The 27,582-nt window shown below is 40.4% G+C and overlaps 1 protein-coding gene across 1 annotated transcript in view; it reads right to left on the bottom strand.

Annotated features, from left to right (window-relative positions):
* The window catches only part of LOC134626537 (protein shisa-6), an 87,063-nt gene extending 84,318 nt beyond the window's left edge, over positions 1-2,745 (bottom strand). The window contains exons 1-2 of the mRNA XM_063472446.1: positions 2,691-2,745; positions 1,317-2,255 (exon numbers count right to left, since the gene is read on the bottom strand). Coding sequence (XP_063328516.1) covers positions 1,317-1,885 — 569 coding nt within the window. The 5' untranslated portion in view covers positions 1,886-2,255; positions 2,691-2,745. The remainder of the gene's footprint in view (positions 1-1,316; positions 2,256-2,690) is intronic.
* Positions 2,746-27,582: the final 24,837 nt, after the last annotated feature.

The following is a 27,582-nucleotide window of genomic DNA, read 5'->3' as shown; positions in this document are numbered from 1 at the left end:
ACCAAAGTTCTCAGTTTTATTCAAATAGGGAGTAGGGTCCTCCACGTTTTATCACTTAGAATGCAATGCAAAGCCTCCAGACTGCACTGCATAGAAAATAAATGAGAAATTTGGAAATGATATATCCTGCTGAAATGAACCACAGTCTGAATTTTTCCACAGTTATCTGGCTATTTCTGGGCTGCAGACAATACAGTCCTGAAAAATCAGTTATTCTTTGCAATTTATTAAGAGTCTGCAATAATCCAAGCTTTCAAATTGACAGTCATAAATTTTTCAAATTATAAGAAACTGCAAGATTTTACACCCAGGTAAAAGCTTTCTATACAACAGCACACCATTTGCAGTGTTTAGCACAGCAGACTTTCAAATGCACAACGGTGCCCATAATTTGGTCAGCGGAATTATTTTTAGGCAACAAAAAATGCCTTGAAGCTGAAAAAATAGACGAAGAGGTCTGATTCAGGACATAAGGATGGAAACAGAAGTCATTTGCATGGAAAATATCTTATAATTGACTTTCTGATGATGATGATGATGTGTGTGTGTGTGGGGGGGCAAACATTGCCTTCGGCCTGTTCCACACATCATACAGCAATTTGTTCAGCTTGTGACTGAAATGGCCACAGGATGTGTTTTTATGTGGCTTTAATATTCACTGAGCAATTCAGTGACCACTACTGGTGCCTCGAGGACTTAAAAAAAATGTCATTGCAGAAGAGACCACTCCCATCACGATGAACGTGATCACTTGTAATGGTTTTCAGTGGCATTTGCTTTATTCCCTGGAGGTTTGACGGACATAAAACACCACCACCCGCCTTCAAGGATTGCCAGAGAATCGGATGTGTGCCCTGTAAAGGTATCTGTGACTTTTTTTAAGGCAAATCTCTGGGAAAAAGAGTAATGGTACATGTTAAAAGGTCATGGGGTAGACTGAACCCATAATATTGAAGGTGTAAGTTATGTGCGTTACTATAGATTAGTTGATTCCCCATGAGAGCAACTATATAGATTGGGTTTTAAAGCTATTGGAGGGAATTGACAGCAAAAAATCTGATTGTGAGCTGAAGTCTGTGTCAATCTGCAAAAACGGCTTCCCCATCTGATCATTTGATAAACTGTAGTTTTAAGAATTAGTCTTAATTACTCTAACACATGAAAACAGGTTCAGATTTATATGAGTAAACGGCACTGAAAGAGTCCAGACAGGAACACAAGTGTATAACTAAAATTACATAAAAGACATCTTTTAAAATTTATAACTTCCCAGATTGGACCGTGACAACATTAAAAAAAAGAAAAAAAGATCTCACCTGTGCACGTTCATTTCCTGAGGGGGCTTCGTGGCTTTATCGTAGGCAACTTTTGCAGAAATCCCAATGGCAATGATGAGCGCAATGACCCCGCAGGTGATGTACACCGTGGTGTTGGTCTGGTCCAGCGCGGGGTCGTACGTGTCACCTGTTGGCGCCGGTGACGGGGGCTGGGTTTTGATCCAGTCCGGGGTGATGTAGTTGTTGCAGCTGTTCTGCTCCAGCCGCTTCCCCCGGTCCGCGCAGCAGAAGCGCAGAAAGCAGCTGCCGCAGCAGAAGCGGTGATCGGTATTGTTGCAGGCGAACGCGTTGTCGAACTGACCGCTCACGTCGTAGTAGCCCTTACAGGTGTCGTGCTGGAACGCGACGAGCGGCGGAGCCTGGACCTGGGTGATCTTCCCCGGGACGGCGGCGGCTCCGGGGACCGCGGTGGTGCTGCCGTTGACCTCTTTCACCTTTGGGATCCTCCTCAGCGGGGTTTTGTTCTTTTTGTTGGCGGTGGCGGCGCACAGGACATTCAGAGGGTCTAAGTAAACCAAAAGAAGCAGAAGGTGCTTTATCCCCATCATTTGATGACGCGCTGGTGTTTGTTTGCTGGCCCCCACTCTCTTCTCTTTCTTCACTGAATATCACTCTTCCACTTCTTACCGGGTGGAGCTTCTTGCGGGTTTCTTCACCGCGGGTACTCCTGTCTGCGCCGAGCTCTTGATCACGGACTTTAACTGGCAGATTTTGCACTCATCGGACACGCAATGCATCTTCACACGTCGTGGTCATCCAATAAAGAGCGTGTGTTTCTTCTAAAGTTGGGTCTGACCAAAGGTCTGGATTTATATCTGGACACAGATACCCGATAAATACACAGAGTCCTTCAGGGGAATCTGTCTTTGCTTTGCCACGAGCTGTTGGTCTCGAGTATGATCGGGGCTCTTAGTTACACTGTGGAGAAGAGAGGGGTTATCCATGAGAAACTTTGTCAATACAGACAGAGATAAAGCTGCGACAACCGGACCGTCTTTAAACACGCGAACACTTTCAGCACCGTGGACAGCGCCCAAGTTTCCCTTTGGCTTGCTGGAGCGCTTCAGCACCCGGAAAGTAAAAAACACCGACCCGTTTCTATATTCATATAATTCAAAACACCAATATCGGCTACTTTGGTTTAAAAAAGAACCAATTCTTAATCTTGACTTGCACGGAGATCCCAAATATGCCGCTGCGTTGCGTTGTGTCGCCTCATCTGTTTCCATTTTATGCGCAAACTTTATTTCTTCCGACTTCCTGACCTGTAAAGTAACTTCTGCTCGTTTCTAAAGAGAGATAAATGGCAAATGGTCTGATTTAAAGAGAGAAAAGAAGAACATGAGGACTTACCAGGTTAACAGTGGCCGGTAACAGGGTTGTCTCAGCCACTGCCACTGAATCAAAGAGCCTCGGCAAGACAAGAGGCAAGACCTCTCTCTCCTCTCCGGCCCGCCTACTTCCATCGCTCTCTCTCTCTCTCTCTCTCTCTCTCTCTCTCTCTCTCTCTCTCTCTCTCTCTCTCTCTCTCTCTCTGTCTTCCCCACCCACGTCACCGATACAGGTACTTCACTTAATTATCAATCATCTCTGCTCCCCTCTCCTTTGGTCATATGCCTGCAGGCTGCACTCGATAAGTCGCGAGGTGGAAAAAACACAAAGATAACAGTGTATTAGAAGTTGTCTGCAGAGGCGAGGCGCTGCTGTTGGTGTATATTCACGCATCAGTGCGCACACAAGCTGTGCGTGTGTGTGTGTGTGTGTGTGTGTCTATGCAAACATGCCCCAGCTGGTTTACTTTAGAATTATAAATCAAAGCCCATCCAAGTGGAGGGGGAGGTGAGACGGATTTGGGCGCTGCAGAAATATCTTGAAGCGGGGAGGAAGTTTTAATTTGACGTTCAGAGTAAAAGCTGAATTTAGGGAAAGGACTACTTTAAGAAAGGTTAATATTAAGCACATACATATGAGAGTATTTCAGAAATCCTGCTTTTGCAATCAGATTACTCATCCCTTCACTTTAATGTCAACATCTGACTGACATATTTGAATATTCTGTACACTGATGGGAAACAAATGACTTTAAGATGACATTTTCTCAGTTCACCGCAGCTCCCAGAAAATATTTTCTACAAATGCTGACTTGATTTTCAGGATATGCTTCACAGATCTGACAATTTAAAAGTCAAACTTGAGAATGTTTTGCTAAATATGGCTTTTGGGAATCATGACTTTCGGGCTGCTGTTTAATTTCAGTGTTAAAGATTTTCCTAAAATCATTTTCCCATTGAAGTCATTTACTTTATTTCAAATTTCTGGCGAAACCAATGTTAAGTGACCTTTAATGTATTTGTCTTGATGACTCTAAGCTCAGTGTTTTCTACACTACTATCAAAAAAATTTAACTTTTCACTTACTGGTAATTTCACGTTTACATCATATGATACTTGGTAACTAATTGTTAGGGAACGATTATGTTCTAGGTCATAACACCTGATCGTGCGCTGCTTTCTGTGTTTCCAGAGTGCCAATTTTGTCCCCTTATAATGGTGAGGACATCTGAATCCTGTCACAGCCAGGATGGTCAGTGTGTTGTGGAGTGGACCCAAAAGCAGACACAGGAAAGAAAACGAAGTATAACAAAAAGCGAGCCATTTATTTATGCTGATGGTAAAAACAAAAACAAAAGGCAAAGACGAACTGAGGAAAAGACTAAATGATAACCTAAACTGAGAACAGCTAGAATGAGACAAGAAAAGTATGACATTAACATGAACCTGAAAAGAAGCATGAAAAATGGAGACTTGTGGAAACACAAATAATAGACCCTGTGGACGAGAAAATGCTAACTTCCTGGTTTGAGACCTGATGTGGGGTTGTACATTTCCGGCAGCTTTACTTTGCGGTCAATCGGTACTGCGAAGATATACTCCAAAATCATGTCCAAAACTCGAAAACGGAAAGATCGCGTTAAGTTACAAAGAGCAGAAGGTGGGAACACTCACCACTGTTGTGTCATAAAAAAATCTAATGATCAATTTTGACGTTTAAAGAGTTTAGATCGATCAGTTGTTTACATCACTCAACACAAGCAGAACTGCATTACTGCATGCAGAAGACACATCGTCCACATTCAGAAGCACATCTCTGTATAAAGACTGGTCTTATGATTTAAACAGGCAAATGTTCAGCATTTAAAATAAAATTGGCTACTTGATTTCACCTATCGCTGGTTATTTTTAGAACATAACACCCGCGATAAACGAGGGACCGCTGTTTACAGATACTGAACATTTGAATCCCTTTTCTCTTTTGCTCTGAGGCGCGGGGAAAAAAATATCGACAAGTCGATGAACATCATTTACAGATATATTGGGTAAATGCCCAAGACATCTATAGAAATGTAAATCGCCGCTTGATTCATCCATTTGCTTAACTTGTTTTGGACCGTAAACGAGGCGCGAATAGGACACCGGAAACAAAGCTCCCCACAGGAGTTTCCGCACCGGAAGTAGCATATGCTAACGTGCACATAGTCTATCCATAGACATGAGGTGAGATACGCAAATAACCTGACAATGAACAGAGGGAGACAGAGGACTTAAATATACAGAAGGGTAATGAGGGAAGTGGAAACATCTGGGGAAACACAGCTGGCACAAATCAACATGACGCCACAGGAGAAGCAAAACTAAACACACTGAACGTGGAACACAAGATTCTTCAAAATAAAACAGGAAACCGGACATAGACAACAAGAGCTTGACAACATGGAACACAGGAGACGCATGACAGACTGGAGAGACACAGAACACAAGGAGAGACACATGAGAACAGATAAAGACTCAAAACTAAAGTGACCTTGATGATAGCATGGACTAGACTAAACCTTAACAAAAAAAAGATGGTCATTTTTGCTTAAAAGGGTTACTAAACCAGAAGTATCAGTGAAAGTCATATTGAGCTGGACCATGCAGTGTCTCAGTAAGACCCACACTGCATCTGCTTTCATCTAGTTTCAAAACACCGACATCGCCTCAGTTTCATGATGAGAGTACGGCTACTGTCACAGTGTTTGTGTCCATCTTCTTTATGTAGTGAGTGGATTTTACATGTACTACATCTCCGGATAGCAGGGTTTTATTACAAACATATTGCAAACATTTTTTATGAACAGATCACTCAAAAGGAGAAATATTGGGAGTGGAACATAGTTAATAGAATTATTTTTTTTTAAACTTAGCCTTTCAGCCTTTCCCATTTTCTCAAAGGTTTAATCGTTTTAAAATATGTGCTTTATTCTGGCCAAATGTGACAGAGCAGATGGTGAGCATTACCACATTAAAACATCCAGACAGGTAATTTGACAGCAAAAGGAAACCGTATCAAATTGACTTTCAAATACTTTGCTGTCATTGCATGAAGTCTGCTGTCCTCATTCACTCAGTTATTATCCAGCATGTCAAAGCTCATCCATCTGGTGTGCAGACTAAAACTACTGCCAAGATTTATTTGTTTTAGCCAGCTCTAGTGCCATTTGATCAAGGTGAATGCTGTTTGACCAAGGTCTGCTGTTATTACTTTTATAGCAATTCTATTTTTCACATAGCAAGGTGATGATATTTATGGGGTCCTCTGCAACATTTAATGCACTTAAGTTATAAAACTGATATCACTGGTGCATTTTTTTTGTAGTATTATTAATGTTAAATCCACAACAAACAGTTGTTAACATTTATTTTATGTGGGAGTGAATTACTGTCAGCTATAGTTGAATTATTACATGTGAATCTTAGGGTGACAGATTTCATTTTAAGGATAGGGAGAATAGATTTTACATTTAGCACAAATAAAGTTTTTTTTGTGGTTTTTTGTTGTTTTTAAATGTAAAACAGTTTTTGTTTTCATGAACTGCACCATCTCATAACATTAGAATATTGTGACAAGCAATACTTTTTGTGTATCCTATATTCAGTACACACCATTTCATTTTTTGGTTTAATTTTGATGATTAGAAAGTACACCCTTCTGTCACTTCTAAAGTTTTACATATCAGGACTTCAAAAATCATCTGATCCTTAGCAGATCTTAGGATTAGGTGTGATATATTACATTGTGTGATTATTTATCTTTTTAAAAAAACAAAACAAAAAAAAACATGAGCAACATACAAAAGCAGAATGTAAAAACACAAAGTAGACCTATACTGCTTCTGTGAGAACAAAGAGGGTAAGAAGCAGCCAGGTGCTGCACTTGATTATGGGCAAGTGTGAAGTTTGGGCAGTTTGCTAGTCGGAAGCATTTAGGTGTGTTTTAACACCGTGCCAAAGACGAAATACATCAGCAATAACAGAGAAGGAATTGTTGCTGCCCATCAATCTGGGAAGGGTATTAAGGCAATTTTCAAACAACTTGAAATCCATCACTCTACAGTCAGAAAGATTGAAAATTCAAGACAGTTGTTTACCCAGCAAATTCACCCCAAGGCCAGACTCTGCAATCCTTAAAGTAATTGCAAAATAAAAACCAAAATAAATAAACTACATGTCATACACTACATGCCTCAGCTGACATGTTAAATGTTAAAGTTCATCACAATTAGGAAAAGAGTGAACCAGTATAGTTTGTTTGGGAGGGAACCAAAAGATTTCTTTAACAATGGAGATGTTTGGTCATGATGAATATCAGCACAAACACCTCCTACCAACTGTGAGCATAGTGGTGGAGGCGTGCTGACTTGGACGTGGGCACCTTACAACCACTGAGTTGTCCATGAGCTCCACTGTATAACAAAGTGATCTTTGCGAAGCCATCCTTCAGTCAAAAGCTTGGCAAAACTGATCATATAACATGACAGCAATCCCAAGCACATCGCCAAATCTGCAAAAGAAGGGCTGAAAAAGAAAGGAATCAAAGTGTTTCAAAGTCCCAACCAGAGTCCAGGCTTCAACCTGACGGGCATTAAAAGAGCTGCGTGTAAACAAATACCTGCAAACCTCAATGAATTGAAGCAACACTAAAGAAGAATGGACATTACATCAAGTTATTGCTTCGGAGAGTCGTACTACAAGTTACCGAATCAGAGCATCTTCTTAGTTCTTCCAGACACTGCTTCTGAAATTTTATCATGAGCTGTGAGTTTGTTATTTTGAGTTATTTCCCTAGCCAGCAGTATTCCTTAGTGTCAAGTTGCTGTATGAGTATTTTGACTTAGTGTTTTGTCACTGCTTGTTTTACTTTGTTAGTGCGTGTCTCTTGTGTCTTGTCTCAAGTTTTATTTTCTGTCTGTCATTTTCCCTGATTGTCTCGTTTTCCCAGATGCGGTCGCTTACCTGATTATCCGGTGTGTGTATAAATAGTGCTGTTTTCCCTTTGTCGGGATGTCTGTTATCCTGCTGAGGTGTTTTCCTTCTAAGTTATTTTGGAATTTGTGCTTCATGATATGGACTTTGTTTTAGACTCTGTCCATTAGCCTAAATAAATAGATCATTCATTCTGCTTCCTGTTTCAAGCACTTGGGTTCTGGTCCTAAAAAGCCTAGTTTTTGTTAACCTCAATAAAGCTCAGGTTGTATTTACTCAATTTAAAGACCCAGTAGATCATTTTATTATGTCTTTTACCTTTTTATTGTACCATGGCTGTATCTCACAAATCCCATATCTCAAATTATTCAAATACATCCCATGATCATTTAAAAAAAATAATATTTCTGAGCTTCTGAACATCTTCCATTACCATGAAGCCTTCAGCTTGTCTACAGTTTTGCATTCAACATTTCTCACCTTATTTTTGACAGTAGAGTCTCTGTGGGGTTCAGGTCAGTTGAATTATCAGGCAACATAAGCACAGTATGATCAGCAAACAATCTGGTGGTAGTTTTGGCACTGTGGAAAAAGAACTCAGTGTCTTCAGATGGTCCTATGAAGTGCTCTAAACTTTCCTGGTAGATGTGGCATTGGCTTTGCACTGTGGACACAGTTGTTCAACCAACACCAGAAGATGACATGACATCCCAAATCATCACAGACTGCTGAAATGTTAAACACTAAACTCTTCCTTCAGACACTGAGCAGCTGTTCAGTTCTGTTTCTTCTTAGTTTAATTAAGATGGTTCTGTTGTTGTCTCTGGTTCATGATTGCAACTGAGGCTCTGATACCCGCCTCAGTCCGCTCTTTGTGAAGCTGTCCGAACTCTTGAATTGACTTTGCTTGACAGTCCTGTCAAAGTTGCTGTTGTCCTATACGCTGGTGTGCTTTTTCATGCTTGTGCACCACATTTTTCCCCTTCTAGTCAATTTTTCCATTAATATGCTTCGGTACAGCACACTGTGAACAGCCAGACTTTTCAGCAATGACCTGTGGCTTAGCCTCCTTGTGGTGTCGATCATCTTCATCCAGACAGCTGTCAGGTGAGCTGTCAACCCCATGGTTATGTTTGTGTGTACTGACACAGACTAAAAGGTACTGATACCGTCTGAACAGTAACTTACTCAAACAAGATATATCTGATTGTTATAATCTATAAGCTATAATTATAAAAATTATTCTTTTTTTAAAGTCTTGAAATATTTGACTTTATATATAATGAATATTGTTTAAAAATTAAGACAAAAAAATCATAACACAAAATATTTGAGCTGTAATAGTATGTAAAATTTGGAGGTAGCTGACTTGTGAAGAAGTGAAGAAGCGCCTGAAACCTGCATTCTCCCTGCTGGCCAGCAGAGGGCAGCTACCCTGAGAGCAAAAAGAAATATAAGTATATAGAAGTCTGTGGAAAAAATGGCTCCACTGTTCACTTTGGTAAACACTTTCCCGACGTGTTTATGGTCTCAGTTTCTACTTTAAAGTCTTCTTTGAAGCAACATGATGTTTATTTTGTAAACTAGCATCCCCTTCAGAGTAAATTAGATGATTATGCAGGGCACACATTAGCATTTGGCTGCTACCAGGCAGCAGAGACAGGAAAAATGAAGCCAAAAATCAGTTGTGCCAAAACGCCAGAGTCCCTCTAGTGGCCACCTGAGTCTGGGTCCAAAAGCGAGTCACATCGGTAAACTCCCATGTTAAAAGTTTCCACTTGAGCTCTAAAATCAACATTTTACAGTCGAGTACAAATGGTTTCATAAATCACCTGTTTTATATTTTTTAATTTTTCTATTTGAAGTTTAATGATATTGTTGAAATTTAATTCTCAGTGCAGTACCTATCATTATTGCAATTATTATAGCCAATAAATATAACTACAGTAACCTCTTATAAATGTAGCAGCTCGACTGTGTGTTTTGCTAAGATACCTGAGCAGATATTAAAACTTGCACACGTTGCACCGTGTTAGTGGTGGTGTTTAATTCCGTGCCCTTACTTGACTTGTCAGTTGTCTAAAGCACTTTATCCCACACCGCTAACTCCAAGTTCCAGATAAAAGAATAAAAAAAAGAGAGAAGAGGAAGAGGAAGTTAATTGCCCACCCATCCTTTACATCATTCAAGTGATCTACCCATGCAGGCCTTTGATATATGGTATGATCAACTCTGCAGTGCCCCTGACAGCACTGTACAGATAATATGACAAGAAGACAAGAAAAAGGGCACAGAGCTTTTGATGAATGTCTTTCCACAGTGGATGCTCTGGAAGGCGGCATTTGCAAATTGGCCCTCCATTCCTCTGTCAGTCAAAATGGCACATCAGATGCCATGTTGAGCACAAAAGCAAGAGGGATTGTCCATTAGTGTTAAACAGCTTCTAGTGTGCAAAGCTAGTTTCAGCAAAAAGAGCTGACAGGTAACGACGGGGTCGGAATTGGCTGAAGAATAATGAGACCGTATTTCCACAGACAAATGAAATAAATAATAATAAATGACACCGAGGAGCTTCCGAGCTCCGTGTCGGCTTTCCACACCACGAGCGCTAAACAATCACGCCGTAAAAATAATCGCCTTTCGCCCCACGGAGGGGATAATCTTGAAAGCGCTCGCCTGGTAATTGTTATGTTGATTAGTATCACAGATATTTGCTCCATATTCACTCTCTAGTATCCAGCTGGTCTATATTTTGTCTTTCAATCAGGGATTTTATGTGGGTCTTGATTTGACTGAGCTCAGAGCACCATCCAAAATGTCTGCCCCACTTCTGGTGCAGGGGGGAATTGCTCTCCTTTGACATCAGTCCTGTTCAAGGGTCCATTCTGTTGCCTTTGTTAATGAGCCAGACTGCCCCGACATCTTTCAAAAGCTTGACGTTGGATGTGAATTGAAAACTTAAAAGCTGGTTTGATGTGTGCCACCAAAGAGAGCCGGCTGTTCATATCTACCCACCTGGCAGGTGTTTGAGTTTCCATAAAACAATTTAAAATCCCCCCAATGCTAATTAGAAATATCCACACATTCAAAGTCACTGATGTATGCTAAAAAATGTATTCCTCAGAATCTGTCAGTTAACATATGTTGAATTTATTCAATTTATATTATTCAAATAATTAATTATTAAAGAATATATGCTATGCATGAACCGAGTATATACCAGTCGAGGAAATTTTATTTGACCAGATTCAATTTAATATTTTAAACTGTACTGAAGTTACAGAATTATGTATTACATGTAATCAAATTACTTACAGTCAGCATTTTGGGCTTAAACATTATTATTTTGAATATGTGGCATTTCAGTGTTAAAGAGACATAAATAAGTTATAAGTTGATTTTATCTCATAATTCACATTTATAAATAATATATGAATAAATAAGTCAGTTTTATTTTGCAATGGTATATTTTCTACTATGTCTCTTTATCCTATATCAAAGAATCTCGCTCAATATAGGTCTTTTTTTCATGAAATATGCAACAATGATGAAACTTATTGTTTCTTTTAACTCCATAGGTGAACAGTAATAAGTAATAAATAAATAAACAATATTAATAATAATAATTCAGATTGACATTTTTTCCTTTCTTTGGCATAATTAACTTCAAAACCTTCTTGAGAGAGAGTAAAAGAGTGCAGCTAACAGATAATGTTGATGACAGGTGGGGTGAACTCGGAGAGCATCGACACTCTGTCATCAAAACTTTTGTTCCCATGTGGAAGAGATCCCGCTGATCTGATGAATTATTTACCAAATATCATGCAAATGAGGGAAATAGCAGCTTTTTTGCCCTGTTTCATAAAGAGTGCTCCTTGAGCTCTGCAGGGAACAAACCAATTTTGAGAAAACTGATGAAGTTTTCTTGGTGTAGTTGTTACTCCTCTGATTTACGCTATAAGGGAAAACGTACTGAGTCACATCTCTTCATCTTTGAGTCCCGTTGCCACAGGTGTATAAAATCAAGCACCTAGCTATGCAGTCTGCCTTTACAAACATTTGTGAAAGGATGGTCTGTTCGATGCTGCCGTTGCAACATGTCAGTCTGTGAAATTTCCACTCTCCTAGATATTCCACTGTCAGCTATAAGTGCTGTAAGTGGAAGCACTGAGGAACTACAGCACTCACTCACAAAGTGACAGACCACATAAAGTTAGAGTAGGGTGCTGAGACACATAGTGCGCAAGTGTGGCCAACCCACTGCATTTATATAACTGCAGAGCTCCAAACATCCTCCAGCACTAACATCTGTACAAAAACTGAGTGCCAGGAGCTTCAAGGCCGTGATTTCCGTAGCCAAGCAGGTCATGTAGGTGTCATGTGTAGGTGGCCCAGTACTTTTGTCCCTATGCAGAACTGTGAAATTCTGCAGTCACCCCTCATTTCTTTTTATTTTGTTTCCAGGGAGCCACTTTCGTTGTTGTGACTTGTTTCTTGTAATCAGATCAGTTCGCAGTATGGACAAAAAAAAGTGTTAGGCCTGAAAACCTACAGCAGATGAACACTATCTAAAAGTCATGTCTTTAATAAGCTGGAAAAAAAAATCCAGCAATGACCTGACACAGGATCTGAGAGATGCATCTGGACCTTCAGCCGTTCACTGAAGGCTCATCAGAAATGGTCTCAGTGGAAGGGCGGCTGTTAAGAAGCCAGGAGAAAAGGCTGAGGTATGAAAATCACCATCAACAGCTTTAAAGGAATGATGAATCCACCTTTGAATTTTTGTTTCAAGAAAGTACAAGAAAGCTGGCTAAGAGAGTTAGGCTGTGTTTAAGAATAAAGGTGGTCATGCCAAATACTGACTTTGAAGCTGATTAGAATTGTAAGAACATTTAGTCTGCCATGTAATATTTCCATGTATGTTTGCAGATCTTTCAATAAATCCTGCACTTCTTGACTATTTTCCCAGTGACTCAAGACTTTTTCACACTGCTGCCATGTTATAATGTTTATTAAAATCAGTCTGTTAGGATTTAGTGTGGAAGAGATATCAAAATCTCCCCTGTCCTTAAAAAGAAATCCAGGTTCTTGAAATCCATGAGATTAATTTTGATGTTCACCTTTCACCTTCCACCATCACCACTTCCTGTCAGTCTCAGTCTTTATTGAATATATGAACTTGTATTTTGTTTTCCAAAAGATTAGCAATGAGTCAGACTTGGAGTTAGTGTTCAAGCATATCCAAGAAATGTTATGGAAATTATGGATCCAGGTTTGCACCCTACAGCAACTCTCTCGATAAGGAAACACAACATGTCTCTGCAACTGCAGCAAGCAGCAAGTGTGTCCTCAAGAATTACTGTAGTGTTCTGTTTAGTCATGGTTAAAATGCATAGTCTAAAATAAATGATACAGTGAGTGGCATTAAAACAAACACGAAATTAGTCGAGATTCGAACCGCAGATGTAGAATCTCATCCTTTTTCCGGTTTAAGGGGATGTTTCTATGTGAGAGGGCGTGAAGGAATCAGTGTTGTTAAATGAGTCAAGCTTGCAGTATAGTCATTCAAAAAGGATTGTTCCATGGTCAAATGGATCCACAGACCGTTCCAGTACTTGGAGAGGGCAGTGCGTGCAGCTATTTCTTCAATTATCCAATCCCAACAAACCAATTTTCACGACCGATGCACAGTCAGCCAGGTGTCCAGAGGTTAGAAAGGAGTCGGGGTTTTTAACTTCGCTCCACTGCTGTCTTTTTTCGCAGTTGACACAACTGTTTTGGTCATTTTTCACACGAACGAGCAGTTGTACTAAGTGTACTAAGAGTGTCTTCCAGGAGAAATTACCTGAAAATCCAGATTGATCAAATTTGTTATGGTTGGTCAAGAAAATACAATAAAGAAAGGGCAAAGGTTACCGCTTTACACTTGGCTGCAGGCCATCACAGGTCACACACTGCTGGTGAAAGCAATAACAATCACGATATTGGGGAAAAGCACCACTCAGCTGGATCCAATCCATGAAAAGCACAAACAGATTGATGATGAAGGTATTGGTTTAGCACAAGCTAAGGCTGAGAGATGTTTGACCTTAAAAATGATAAAGGACATCGGCTGTTAGAGTATCAAACCTTTTCTTTCCACTGTTATTAAACAGCTTATAGAGTTATAGAAAGTCTGAGCACTCTAAGTATTTTAAGACCCAAAGAAATCAAAATAAATTGAATATTCTGCATCATTGGAACCATTTGAGGAACTTTGGAAAAGTATAAGGTGGAGCTGATGTGTACAGAAGCCGCAATCTGATTGGCCTGCCTTCACATTTTGGCTTTGACCACAATAACACAAGGATGTAATACTTCTGCAGTTTCAAACATCATGTGATATGCCAAATAAAAAGGAAACAACAACAGAAGTGACCTAAGATGGCTGGTGTGTCCACCTCTACACCAAATTTCAACCTGTTGATGGCAGTGACTGAGAGAAAGGATCCACTGTGGATCCAAGAAGATGAATCAACATGTTATTTCAGTTAAAAGAACACAGTAGAGTCTTAGGGGTTCATTTCAGGCACTTTGGATATTGGACAAAACACATTTCAAACAAAGCAAAAAGTGTACTTTTTCTAAATTTAACCAATGAGAGGTGAGCGCCAGAAGGTTATTTGTAAGAGCCCCACAGTGCAATCTAACCAGAATACTTACTTTCTTTTTTGACTTGGCATTACGTTAGGGCTTGATCAGGTGACCCTGAGTCCTTGTGTTTACACATAATCATTAGTTATTATTGATCTCTTCCACAATGTGTTTCCCCCTCACCCTCAACCAGTCACAGCAGCTGGATGCCCCTCCCTCAGTCTGGTTCTGCTGGAGGTTTCTTCCTGTTAAAAGGGAGTTTTTCCTTCCCACTGTCACCATGTTCACTCATATGGGGTTGTTTGATTGTTGGGGTTTTCTCTGTAATATTTTACAATATAAAGCGCCTTGAGTTGACCATCTGTTGTGATTTGACACTATATAAATAAAACTGAATTGAGTTGAAGAGTTTTTCATCCCCCTGAAAAAGAGAACTTCTCAGAGTTTCAGCACTTTCTCCATGTTCTAAGTGGTTACATAGTAAAAGGTTAAATGAGTGTTACATTTTTTTGTTTGTTGTTTTGACAGGAGCTCTACGCTTGAATAAGTTCAAGTAGATGTGGAGTTTATGATAACAGGGGAGCAACTAACAGAATGGCTCAGAACATTTAAGAAGTGCATTTCCATCTTTTTTTCATCAAATGAACTAAAGCTGCATGGCCAGAGAGACTTCTTGGTGCGCTGATTCCTATAATTTGTTTCAATTTGACACATCTCACTGCTCTATGATGCATAGAAGGGGATTATAAGCTACACTAAAACTTCTAATTTGGACCTCAGTGACTGGATGAGTTACACCTTAAAGAATACTTAATGACTTCGTAAAGAATGCAAACTAGGGTCGAGGGAAATTAAAACTCTTAGCCTCTGTGTTTGGTTCTTTACCTTAAGTCCATATCTTGTTTTTCTCACGTCTGAAAAACCACCACAAAGTGCAGGAAGGGGAGGAGAGAAAACGGCTCAGAGAGTTTTCTCAGAGGAGATCAATGATTGCAAAGTCAAAATCAAAACAGAAAGTCGAGCAGCAGCTGTGCGTGCGTGTGCGTGTGCGTGTGTGTGTGTGTGTATCACACCGTCACAGCTGTTTTGTGACGAACAAACGAGTATTTATGAGAAGACATCTGGCCATCAGCTGGTGGGAAAACAAAGTAGAGTTTTAATGTCAAGCACTCCAGTCAAGAAGAAGGCACTGATACGTTTCTGCTCTGCACAGTTAGGAACAAATATCTATGTAATAAATTGTTATTATTGCAGAGATATAGCTCTCGAAGACTGTATACAGTACGTGCAAAAGTCTTGAGCTATCCCTCATTTCTCTATATTTTGCATCCAAGTAGCAAGACTCTTATTTTTTTAGGCGGTCTCAATAAATCTCCAGGATTTCTGAAGGTCTTTCAAACTTTATCTTTGGACACTGGTTGCTTTTTCACTCATCTTTAGTCCTGTCCTTACACCTGACCATTTTCCCACAAATCATTCAGTCTAAATAAATAAATAAATAACAAACCCCTCGTGCTCACACATAACAAACAACATGTCATGAACTAGCTGTGTGCAGGCAGGAATTGGACCCAAATGCAAACTCACGGAAAACTGGATTTCAACTCAAAATGCAGCTTTATTGGCTGAATGGGGAAAAAGGCGGTACAACACTAAACTGGGAAATTAATAACTAATACTGCGAAGAGGCACATGAGGAAACGTAGCCAAGAGGGAGAACGCGACACGGAACTGAGGGAGACACAGACATAAATACACAGAGGTATAACAGGGAGGTGAGGACACACGAAGAACACAGCTGACATGAATAACCATAACGAGACAGGGAAGCTAGACCAAACATAGAAACACAGGACCTTCACAATAAAACAGGAAACATGATACCGGAGTGGAGAGGCAGACGAGAGGAAATGAGGGAACACGAGGGAGAAAGCAGACATGACGGGCTGGGGAACATGATGAAACAAGGCACAAGAACTCACAATTAAATAAACAGACACACAGAGGGAGACAGGGGGCAAAGACACAAGGGGGAATCTAATAGACTAAACTAAACAGAACAACCTAGGAACCATAGAATCCTTAGAACAACAAATGAACTTAAAATGATACAGAAACACAAGAAAACTGAGAGCGCTGGGTCAAAATAACCCAGGATCATGACACAACATCACCAAGAACTAACTTCAGGCACTTTGTTACCAGGAGCCTGTCACAAACACACATCATTTGTTCTTTCTCTTTTATTTTTTACTCGAATCTCTGCAAAAATGCCTCATGTGCCCAACACTGGTCGACATTGTTTGACATAAATAAAACAATACTTTTGCACATACAAGGCGATGTCCAAAGAGCTACTAGCTGAAAACCTGGCATGTGGCATGTTGTGGAAAATTAGGAAATTTGAGGAAACTGGGCAAATGGAGGATAAAAGAAGAAGTGGCAGGCCTAAAAAAATAAATATCTACAGCAGATCTGAATGTTGTGTCCTTAAGAAATAAGGAAAGAAAAAAAATCCAGGAAATAGATGCATCTGGACCTTCAGCAGATACAGCGACTGTTCACCTAAACCAGGGGAGGGAAACTCCAGGCCTCAAGGGCCGGTGTCCTGCAGGTTTTAAATGTGTCCTTGATCCAACACAGCTGATTTAAATGGCTAAATTACCTCCTGAACATGTCTTGAAGTTCTCCAGAGGCCTGGTAGAACTGGTAGGCCTGGCCAGGCAGTGGTGTTGGAGATCCTGTTAAAATTGATGGAATGATGAATGTAAAAAACGTACAGTCAGATGTTACTCCAGCATACAAAACCATCTGGAGAGCTTCACTCTGATGTAATTTATGGCTGCACACTTTCAAGTCTTCTTTTTGACTTTTTATTCTCAGTCACTTTTTGTTCGAGTTCAGGCAAAGGCGGTGCTTTGGGGTTAACAACAACCATCAAATGTTAGAAGGCAGCAACCTTTGCTTCCATTTTCCCGACCAAGCTCAAGCAGAGCACATTTCCTATGTTCGAATGACATTCATTTTGTGTGCCTCTGAGAGAAAATGGAGTGGAAGGAAAGAAGCCGGGGGAAATAAAGGCCTTACAACTGAGAGAGCTGATGACTTCCTTCTTTTCATCACTCGCGCAACACTAATGAATGACGGGGTAGGAGGTGGGGGAGGGGATAAATTAGATTAGAGCAAACTGAAAAACACAGTTAATTTGTCTTATTTAGCTAAGATTGTAGTGCTAAACTCATTTTACCTTTGTTCCAACCCGACCTCAAATTGAATGTTGGGGGCAACAGCTTGCAGAGAAGCCCTGGATGGTTGTAATGAAGGGAAAAGTCCTCAGGAGTGTAAAACGAGCCACAGGTGCACCAAAGTTTTTGGTGTTTTTTTTGTTGTTGTTAACAGCCCAGCTCATGATAATTGATGGCTTTCATCTGCGTTAGCAGCTGCTGAACGATAAGAGCGAGGACACGCGATGAACTCGGCCGTCAGTAGCTGGAGGTCACATTATATGGCCAATCATCGCTTCATTTGTTCTCGTTAAGCGTGTCATAATTGTAACTGTCCGTGGCTAGTGCTCACGAGTGGTAATCATGAGTGACAGCTCTGGCAATTTTGCAGGGCCTGCATGCAGTCAGCACGCTGGACGCGATGCCATTATTTCTGTTCAGCAGGCTTTACCATATCTGGGAGGATTACTGCTGCTTGTCTGTCCCTTGTGTTGCTGTTGTTGTTGTTGGTGTTGGTGCCTCGACTTCGCCGGTAAGACGCACCAGTAAACACAGCCTGCAGCCTGAGTGGGGAGGACTGCCTGTGACAAAGTCCATTCTGTCAGTGGCATCCAATCAATAACAACCTCAGCAGCATCCCTTCACACAAGCTATGTGTGTGTGTGTGTGTGTAGGTGTGTGTGTGTGTGTGTGTGTGTCAAGTTAGGAAGCAAAATGTGGAAAACAAGCCACCTCTCTCTTTCCAGTCTTCTCAGGGGGTCTGGGCGGGGATGGAGGGGGCTGGGTGGGCTGTCTTAAACACAGAAAACAACAACCTCCAATGGCAAAAAAGAAAAAAAGAAAAGAGAGAATCCTTTCTTTGCTTTCCGGGCCTTGATCCCCCCCCCCCACCTCAAGAGGAGAATTGTTAAATTGTAGCTGCATACTAACAGCTTCCTCTGAATCAATTACCATTTGGATATAAATGTCACAGCTTTGGAAACTGTCACTGGGCACAGACTGAGAGGAACTGGTGGTTTATTAAGGATGGCATAGATGCTCAGGGTTTCATAAACACATTCTTGCTGGTGAAAAAAGTGACATATTTTCAATTAAACTATCATCTTACACTTGGATATATTGCGAAAATAGGAAATGAAAAATATCGCTGGCCGCATTGTTGCATTAAACTCTTCAACACTGTGCGTGTGCAGGAAAACCACCAGCTGGAATTTACAGTAGGCTGCTTTAACTTGAAAAGAGCACTCTAGTCGTCGTTGTGAAGACCCTTTTATCGGCAGCAAAGGTGGACCACAACAACATTTGCAACTCTGCACGTGACCTTTGCTTAGACAGCATAAGGTTTGCTTGTAGCCGAAACAAAAGTCCAAAAGAAAATGTCCTCAGATGCAAGTGTTCGCTGTCAGTGTCTTGGCGAAAGCAATAAGGCTGAGTGATTGAAATGTCAATATAACATTTACTTTTAATAACCTGGAGCCAATAAGGACTTGACGTGTATTATGAGAAGAGGAATCTCTTAAGCCTTCTTTCTGGTTAGTGGCCAGTTTTTTTTTTTTAAACTGACAAGGCTTTTGCTCAGTCTAAGAGTCATTTCTCTGACTTCAATCAGAAATGAAGGCCTGTCAGCCTTATCTATAATGCCATGTAGATTCAGCCATGTAGCTGTGCAGCTCCTGGATCTTCCAGGGTTTTGTGGTTGTGTCTTTTTTACGCAACACAAACACATGTTGTCATACCAAACATGTACTGTATTCCAGGCACCCGCTGCATAACTGTGTCCCGTTCAGGCAGTGCTATGCTCTTCTCTTAAACTTCTCTGCAAACATTTCTTGTGCTGACAGCATATAGCTTAAGTGCACCATTCTGTAATGTCATTTCAGGACATCACAGTGGATTCATTAAGAAATCCTGTGTAAGGACTGGTGGGAGACGTTTGGCTCAGAGGTTTTTCCCTACACGGAGATGCTGTAGTGTGTAATTCTGCAGGCACTACGGTACAGAATTCACCACTTTCATTCTCCAAGCTCTGCTGCTCCCATTGCAGCTGTTCTTACTGTGTTTTATGTTATGCAGGGTCTTGCAGTCAACTGGTCACTCCCAGTTCCCTGCTGTACTGTACCCTGCTTAGTTCATCCTTGCAAGTGGTGACCAGATCAGAACTTGCTAAATGGTAAAAATCACATACATGTAGTGTTAGGAGTGTTCTGCCTGGTTCCATCAAAGAGAGCTGACTCTCGCAACACTTTAAGCCAAACTAAACCTAAAAAATGCTGACTCAGAGCTTATCGCCAGCATAATTTCCCTCCTCAATGGGCCACCAGTGTTCTGGAGCTACTTTGCTTACCTAGCAGGTACTTCCACAAATTTGAAGCAGAACTCTTTGGAAATACTTATGATTAAGGTCCATTTTGCAATTTCACTGTGATGCTGTTTTCTTTTTTTATTCACAAACTCATAATAATGTAAAGCCAGACCTCTCTTCTACCTCACTAGCAGAGCTGCATGAATTTTCCGTATTGTTTTGTTTTGAGGACACAAAAGGAACAGTGAATTGCACTTTTTTTAAAAAAAATAACAGACTTCTTATCTGCAAAAGAAGAGAAAATAACAAACATATAAAAACTGACTAAAAAAAATCCCTTTGCTGTCTTTGACTCATTTGTTCATCACCTCACATTCGAGCAAGGTTCACCGAAACACAACTGCAAAAACCTGCGTTGTACTCCACCCCACATCTGCCCGTCTCCTCTGCCAAGTATGTTATCAGAGCCAGCCCCTGCTGTGCTGAGCCTGGTGTAACTGACCAGATAAAAGCCTGGTAATCTCTATAAACAGATATCTGCATTTAAATATAATCTGTAGGCAAGGGACAAGATTTTTGGTACAGGAAGCTTTCTGGTTATCATTTGTAGTCCGCTATTCCAGGCTGATGTTTGAACAGGCTTTGGTTGCATGCATGCACAGAGCACAAAGGGGACCGTGTTAGAAAAACTCAACCTTTAAACCACCACCTATCATCTGATGACTTTTTTTTAATTTCAACTGCATTCATAAATGATAACCAGGGGTTGGAATAGGAATTCTTACACCAGATAACCACTTGTTACAACAAAAGGTCTGAAATGTTGTCATCACCTGAGACTCACCAGTGGATTAGCAGACAGAAAGCCTAACCTGGCATCAAAGGTTAAGCTGCAACGATTCGCTGATTGATGGTTAATGCTTTTTGTCATTGTTTGGAGATAATATATTTTGAGTTCTGACTGTTGGGCAGGTATAATCTGAATCTATTATCTGGTTTTTGAGCAGCTTTCCCTATTTTTCTGATATCCTTGAGATGAACTTGTTGCAGTCCCATACAAATAAACAAAGCAAAAGGAAAAGGCTATGCTCGCTCCAGGGCTACGAGCAAAAATTTCCAACAAATGCACTTGTGAGCAAAGAGCTGCATTCCTTCTTTTTCATATTTAGCCCTACATACATCACTGTATGCATTCAGCAACATGTTGACACTAGTAAAGTGTGTTCATTCAAGATACCGGTGTGAACAAACTGAGGCACCTGCCACCTTTGTGGGGAACAAAAAAGCCATAAGTCACCAAGAGTAGAAGAAAAGAGCAATTTTTTTCCTGTGGTTTGCAAACTGAGTTATGGGCCGTGCGTTCTCCTTTCCCCAGTTATTGTTTTTAAACTAAATTTTAACTTGTTGGTGTGTCTCAGAGGGAAAATGAAATCTAATCTGCTTATTACACATATACAGACACACAGTAAGTACAAATATTGAATTGCGCATATTGCAGAAGGTGCAGAGAAATGTTTGGGTCCAGCAGCACAAACAGAGGAAGAAAAGACAAAGAATGAGATGATTAAACCTCGACTGAGGAGGAAAATGTAAAACTCTTGAAGCAGAAATGTTTCTGCCTGTGCCCTTGCTTTTGTTCACACTCAGAGCATGTGTCAGTCTATGAATGCCTGCGGCAGGAAGATGCATGGAGACGGCACCGGCATAAGATGATGACTGATACGGTCACATCTCGCTGCTCACAAAAGGATAAAATATAAGGAAAGGATCCCCGTCCAACCTGGCAAGAACTTTGCTTCATTTTGCCCACTTAATGGTCCAACGCCACCTGCCAGTCAGCCTTTATCACCTCCATCACTCCACTTAATCAGAAGTGCTGGCTTAGGAGACCCTCTAATCAGACCAATTATAGTTTAAGGACTTGTCTTTCTGGCGAGTGTCCTCTTAGTTCAGGAAACTCTTTTGGCTTCCTCCTGCCTGTCTGGCAGATTCCCAACCGAGCTTCCAGAGAACAACCTTGAGCAGTTTTATATTCTACATAACCTTTATTTAAAAAGGGAGGTCAATTAACAACAAATTGTTTCTCACGATGACAGCGAAGATAAATGTCTCTTGGGGCTCTAAAAGGGACTTGGGTTAAAACAAAAGAACTCATAAGAGAGGTGTATGCCAGCAAGGCGATTAAATCACTCACAAAAATTCGCATCACTTTCTCCACTTTGTGCCTTTTGTAAGAGTTTAATACTCCTCATTAAAGGAAACGTGGTCCAAGTGTAGAAAGAAGGGCTAAAAATAGGACTCGGGTGAAATAATGATTGAATGAATTAAAAAGTTATTCTTTATATCTTTTCTGCATAAACTTGAAAACAAACCTACACAGCGAATGGTCAGATTATATAACACAGAGCATGCACGATCTCACGGTGAGTGTGCCCACCATATAATTTCACATAAATTATCTGAAGAACTGGAAAACCAACTCTTCCAGTGACCTTGTAATAGTTTTTGACATTTGGAATTTCTGAAACACGTTTAATCTCAGGATAATCATGGTAAATCTGACAGCACTATCCATCATAGCCAATTGTAATTACCTGCATATAGATCACTGTCACATGAAAAGGGCCATTAAAGGGAGCTCTGTGTGTGAATAGAAAACATTCAATCAAAATGCCACAGGCAACACGAGCGGCGGCCAGGAGCAGAGATTGAACAAGAATCCTAACCAGGACATCCCCGCTGATGGCTTCATTCCCAGGTGGGCTGGACGTGTGACAGTCACAAACAGGTCTATCAGCAAGGGAAGTGTTTTTTTTACCTTTTTATTTGACCAGCTTGGTTCAGCTGAGCTCACATCCCCGGTGGGCTTTCGCCAGTCCCAAAAATTGCCTCAGATATGTTGGTGATTCAAAGGATATTTTTACTAAAATTGTTTTACTCATATTTTTATATTCATTTATACTAGTTTTTGAAGTTTACTTGCTCGTGCATGTGAAAAAGTTTTCCAAAGTCCCGTGTACAACCCATCATTCAGTAGTGTGACTACAGCAACACATCTCTTTAAACCTCTTTCAGTCATTTTGAGATGCTGTGGTGAGGTCCGGACTTTAACTGGGCTGTTTCAGCCATTCTGTTGGAGGTTTCCTGCTTTGGTCCAAGCTTTAGCTGTCAGACAGATGCCCTCATGTTTGACTCTAGAATACTTTAGCTCATGGTTGCGACTGAAAACAAGCCAAAGTCGTGACCCTCCACCAGATGTTTGTGCTGATATGCTGTGTTTGGTTTTGTCTAAATATGGCCAAACATCTCCACTTTGGTCTCCTGCAACTTGAAGATTGTTCCACAAGTCTTGTGGTTTGTTCAGATGCAACTTTGCAAACCTGCGAGGCTTTTTCTGTTTGAACTGTCATAAACTTTATTTATGATTTAACATGTTATCTGAGGTCTGAGCTCTTTGGTTCTTTGCACGGTCTGACCGTGGGGTGAATGTGCTACACTCCAGGGATATTAAGTTATTCTGTTAACACACGCATAAATGCTCCAGACCAGCAAACTGCCAAAGCTTTCTGCTTTTAAAGAAGTGCTTTCACTTCATGATGATTAGCTAATTAAGTGCATCTGATTAGCAGCACCTTGCTGCTGCTTACACTCTGAAATGGAAGCAGTAAGGGTGTACTATACTTGACACTTTTGAGCTGGGAAGCACAAAGACTCGTGGAACAAAGTTGGAAAATTTTAATGTTTGGTTATGTTTATATTGTTTCGATTTCTCATGGAATGGCTCCATAGTGTAGTGGTTTGCAGGTTTGCTTAACAAGTGGAAGATTTAATCCAGGGAGGAAACACAAATCCTTTGGGGATTGCATCAGCGAGGGCATTCGGCATAAAAATCTGCCAAATCAAACATGCAGAGCTACCCGCTGTGGTGACCCTTGTGAATAAGGGAGCTCCTGAAGGTAGTTTCTAGACTTTAGTTCTTGTGGATAAATAATGTGATGTGTTTGTGTGGCCGAAAAAAAACAAAAGGAGGAAAAAACCCACTTTATTATTTAGCTGCTTTTCAAATGATCCGTCTGTTACATTTTAAAATGTTAATGTACAAATTCCTGTTCCTGTTTTTCTTCAAAATAACAAAAAATAATAGAAAATTTAAAGTTTATAGCACAAAGGACAACTCAGACATCATAAAAGTTGCATACTGTTCCTAATTTGTAGTTGAAAAACACATGAAAAAGATCACAATGGAATGCAAACTATACTTGAGTCACGCTACCTATCAGCTGCAAGCTCTTCCTCACATCTGAAGAAGCACCTGTTAGCTTAGCACGGCAGCTCAAGGATACTGATGTCGCTTCTGAGGAGGAAATAATTCACCCAAACAGCAACAGCAAGCTTTTAATGTGGCTGAAACTACCAGCATGCTTCTGGTTATATGATGGTCACTATTAAATGACTCAGTGTCATTCAGAAGTATTTATACACCAACATACAAGTTTTTGAAAGATATGCACAGCAAGCACAGACTAATAGCGCTCTAATTTCACTTTTCTCACAAAGCAATACTGCTCATTACTTCTTAAAGCAATGCTGCTGATAGTTATTTCTTGGACAGAGATTTAAAAGTCTTATAGCAGGACTCCTTTATTTATTTATTTTTTTTTAGGCTAAGCGAGGAATATTTTCAGAAATAATCTGAATACAGCCAATAAAACTAAAAAACATCTCTGTAAATGTAACTTTTCCCGAAGATGGCAATCTTGTGTGCTCTAAAAATGTCATTCCACCACACCCGATAGTTGTCCAGACTACTTCTCAAACCTTACAACAGTTCTTTAGATAACAGTTCTGTAGATGTACATATATAACATGGCTTCATTTTTGCAGTTTATTTTATATTTATTTCACATGGCTAGAAAGGAAACTGCTTGTATTTTTCTGAACCCAATTGTAAAGCACTGCTGAACATACAGTAGGTGGAGTCTTTATAACTGGGACGCATGAGGAGTAAAATGACTTTGCAAATTAAGGCACTGATGGCAAAATCTATCAAAACTACATTTTTTCACATAAGTAACAATTTAAGGCCGATGTGTCGACGTGTGGAGGTATTGTGTAGGTTCAATCAACACAATAATAGAAGAAATAAAACTTACAGAAACGTCAGAGCCTGTAATGTTGCAGAAAGACATAAAAACTGCATGCCAACATGCAGAGCGAGAGAAAAATAGAGGGGGCAAAATGTGAAATGTAAAACAGCTCGCTGGCTTTGAAGAAAAAAATGGTGGTTATCAAGTGTTACAGTTAAAGGTGCTCTGTGTTTGTACATCACCTCACATTCTGATGTGTTTGTTTTGTTTGTTTATTTTACTGTTGTATAAATGATAAAAGTTGAAAAATAACAACACTTAAAAATGAAGCTTCTGTTATGAATTTCTACGTTCTTCACGGAATCAGGGTGGAAGATAGAAGCAACATGGCTGAGCTCCGTCACCTAAACATGCCCATTTGAATGGCAGTACAGACCAGATATTCGTCCTATCTAAAAGTAGATGTATATACTTTTTTTCCCTTCCATTATCGTCAGGCAACTAAGTGGTGTAAACTCAAGCTGTATTGATTATGAGTTTGCTATGCCTCTAGCAAAAATACCCAGGAGGGTGTTCTTGCCTGGGATTATGGCTAGGATGCTGGTGCAGCACCATAATCACAGAGAACATCCTGAAGGTTATTGCAGCTTTAATACAATGGTGGGAGAAGTCTGAGCGTGCTCTAAAAGTTTTCTCCTAAGTAGTAAACATATAAAAATAAAGTCACAAGTAAATGTCATATAAATATAGGAAAGCTAGCAAGGAGTCAGAGAGCACATCCCACAAAGTACTTTTTGGATCTCTAAATGCATTTTATACCAAATTCACCTTTGTGGTCTGAGCGGACAGATATAACAGCTTTTCATTGATGAAGAGAGCCGTTAAATCTACAGTGTTCCTCCACATCAACTAAAAATCATGTTTCTGTCTCTGTCCTACCAGCTTTCAGCTCATATATTTAACAGTTTCTCTCATGAAACTGTCCTTAAAGTCCTTTTCCATTTATTTTTCCCTCAGTTTAAAGTAGAAGGTGAAAATGAACAAACCAACTTATCTAATCACAAGGTTGTTGGTTCAATCTCCAACTACAGCTTTCTACACGTCCAAGTGTCCTTAAGCAAGATCATGTATAAAAGAGGGACATATCCACTTTGAAATCACCCACTGGTGTTTTGTATTTACTAATATGTTTTGATTTTTATTTCATTTTGACTGTAGTTTTTCTTACTTCAGTTTCAGAGTTTCAGTATTAGCTTTAGTCTTTTTATATTTTATTATTGTTTTGTGGAGGGCTTTAGGCCAGAGGCACGATTTAGGAAAATTAGGACAGGTATTTAAAATGTTGTTATGGCCCATCTAGGCGCGGCCAGACCACAACATAAAGGGTGATCCATCCCCGTCCAACCCCAAGCAGCACGTCACACACTTAATACTTTGTGACAGTGATTTATTTACAATAAGTGCATTTAAACAAAGGAAGGGAGCATATTATAACTTCAGGGTGAAACCAAGGCCAAAACAACAAACAAAAGGTAGCCTAACTCAGGAGTAAGTACAACTTACCTAGTCAAAAGAACTAAACCAAATGACAAGTACTTTCCTCCCTACCTAACAAAAACAGGAGAAAACTAATCAAACAAAAAGGCGGTCCACCCCTACATGCTCTTACATTCAACAAACATAGTGACACAGTGAACGGTCTGCCGGCTGGGTTGGGCGGAGAATGAATGACATGGCAGTCCCTGGCGGTTTCTTCTTATCCGCTGCCTCCAGGTCCTCAGCCAATCGGTGCGAGCCATCCACCCTGGATGCACCAATCACGGAGGAGCACCTGCACACTCAAATTTACATATGTTAATTACGACAACAGTCGTAACACCCCCTTTCCCAAGAATTAACATTACCCCCAAAATGTTTAATTCAAGAAGAAAGTGCTCTAGACAGAGTATCAGCCAACACATTCTCTTTCCCTTTCTTGTAGTTGATCTTCACGTTAAAATCTTGCAATAACAAGGACCAGCGCATAAGTCTTTGATTGGAGTTGCGCATTTGGGAAAGAAACACTAGTGGGTTGTGATCGGTAAACACCTGCACAGGCAGCACACTTGACCCGACATAGACCTCAAAATGCTGTAATGCAAGGAGTAAGGCAAGAGCCTCTTTTTCAATGGTGCTATAATGGGTCTGGTGTCTGTTAAACTTTTTCGAAAAGTAGCAGACGGGATGATCTACGCCATGACCATCTTCCTGTAATAAAACAGCGCCTGCACCACACGAGCTGGCATCTACTTCTAATTTAAAAGAGCGCTCAAAATTCGGCGCAGCTAGCACTGGTGCACTGCACAACAATGCCTTGGCAGACTCGAATGCCACCTGACATACTGGAGACCAAATAAAAGGCTTTAAAGGGCTAACAAGACCAGTTAGGGGACTAACCACATCAGAGAAATTTCTGCAAAACCCTCGATAAAAACCAGCCATTCCTAAAAAGCGACGCAGAGCTCTTTTTGTCTGCGGGACAGGAAAATCAACAATGGCCTGTACTTTTGCAGCCACAGGGCGCACTTGCCCCTGTCCGACCTGTTTCCCCAAATAAGTAATGGTGGCTTTCCCAAACTCACACTTAGAGAGGTTTAATGTGAGAGAAGATTTGCAAAAACGTCTGAACACCTCAGAGAGCGTTTCTAGATGTTCTAA

The sequence above is a fragment of the Pelmatolapia mariae genome, linkage group LG4 (genome assembly GCF_036321145.2).
Source record: "Pelmatolapia mariae isolate MD_Pm_ZW linkage group LG4, Pm_UMD_F_2, whole genome shotgun sequence".
Taxonomy (NCBI): Eukaryota; Metazoa; Chordata; class Actinopteri; order Cichliformes; family Cichlidae; genus Pelmatolapia; species Pelmatolapia mariae.
The sequence above is the reverse complement of the archived record's forward strand: the minus strand, read 5'-3'. Positions and strand labels throughout refer to the sequence as shown.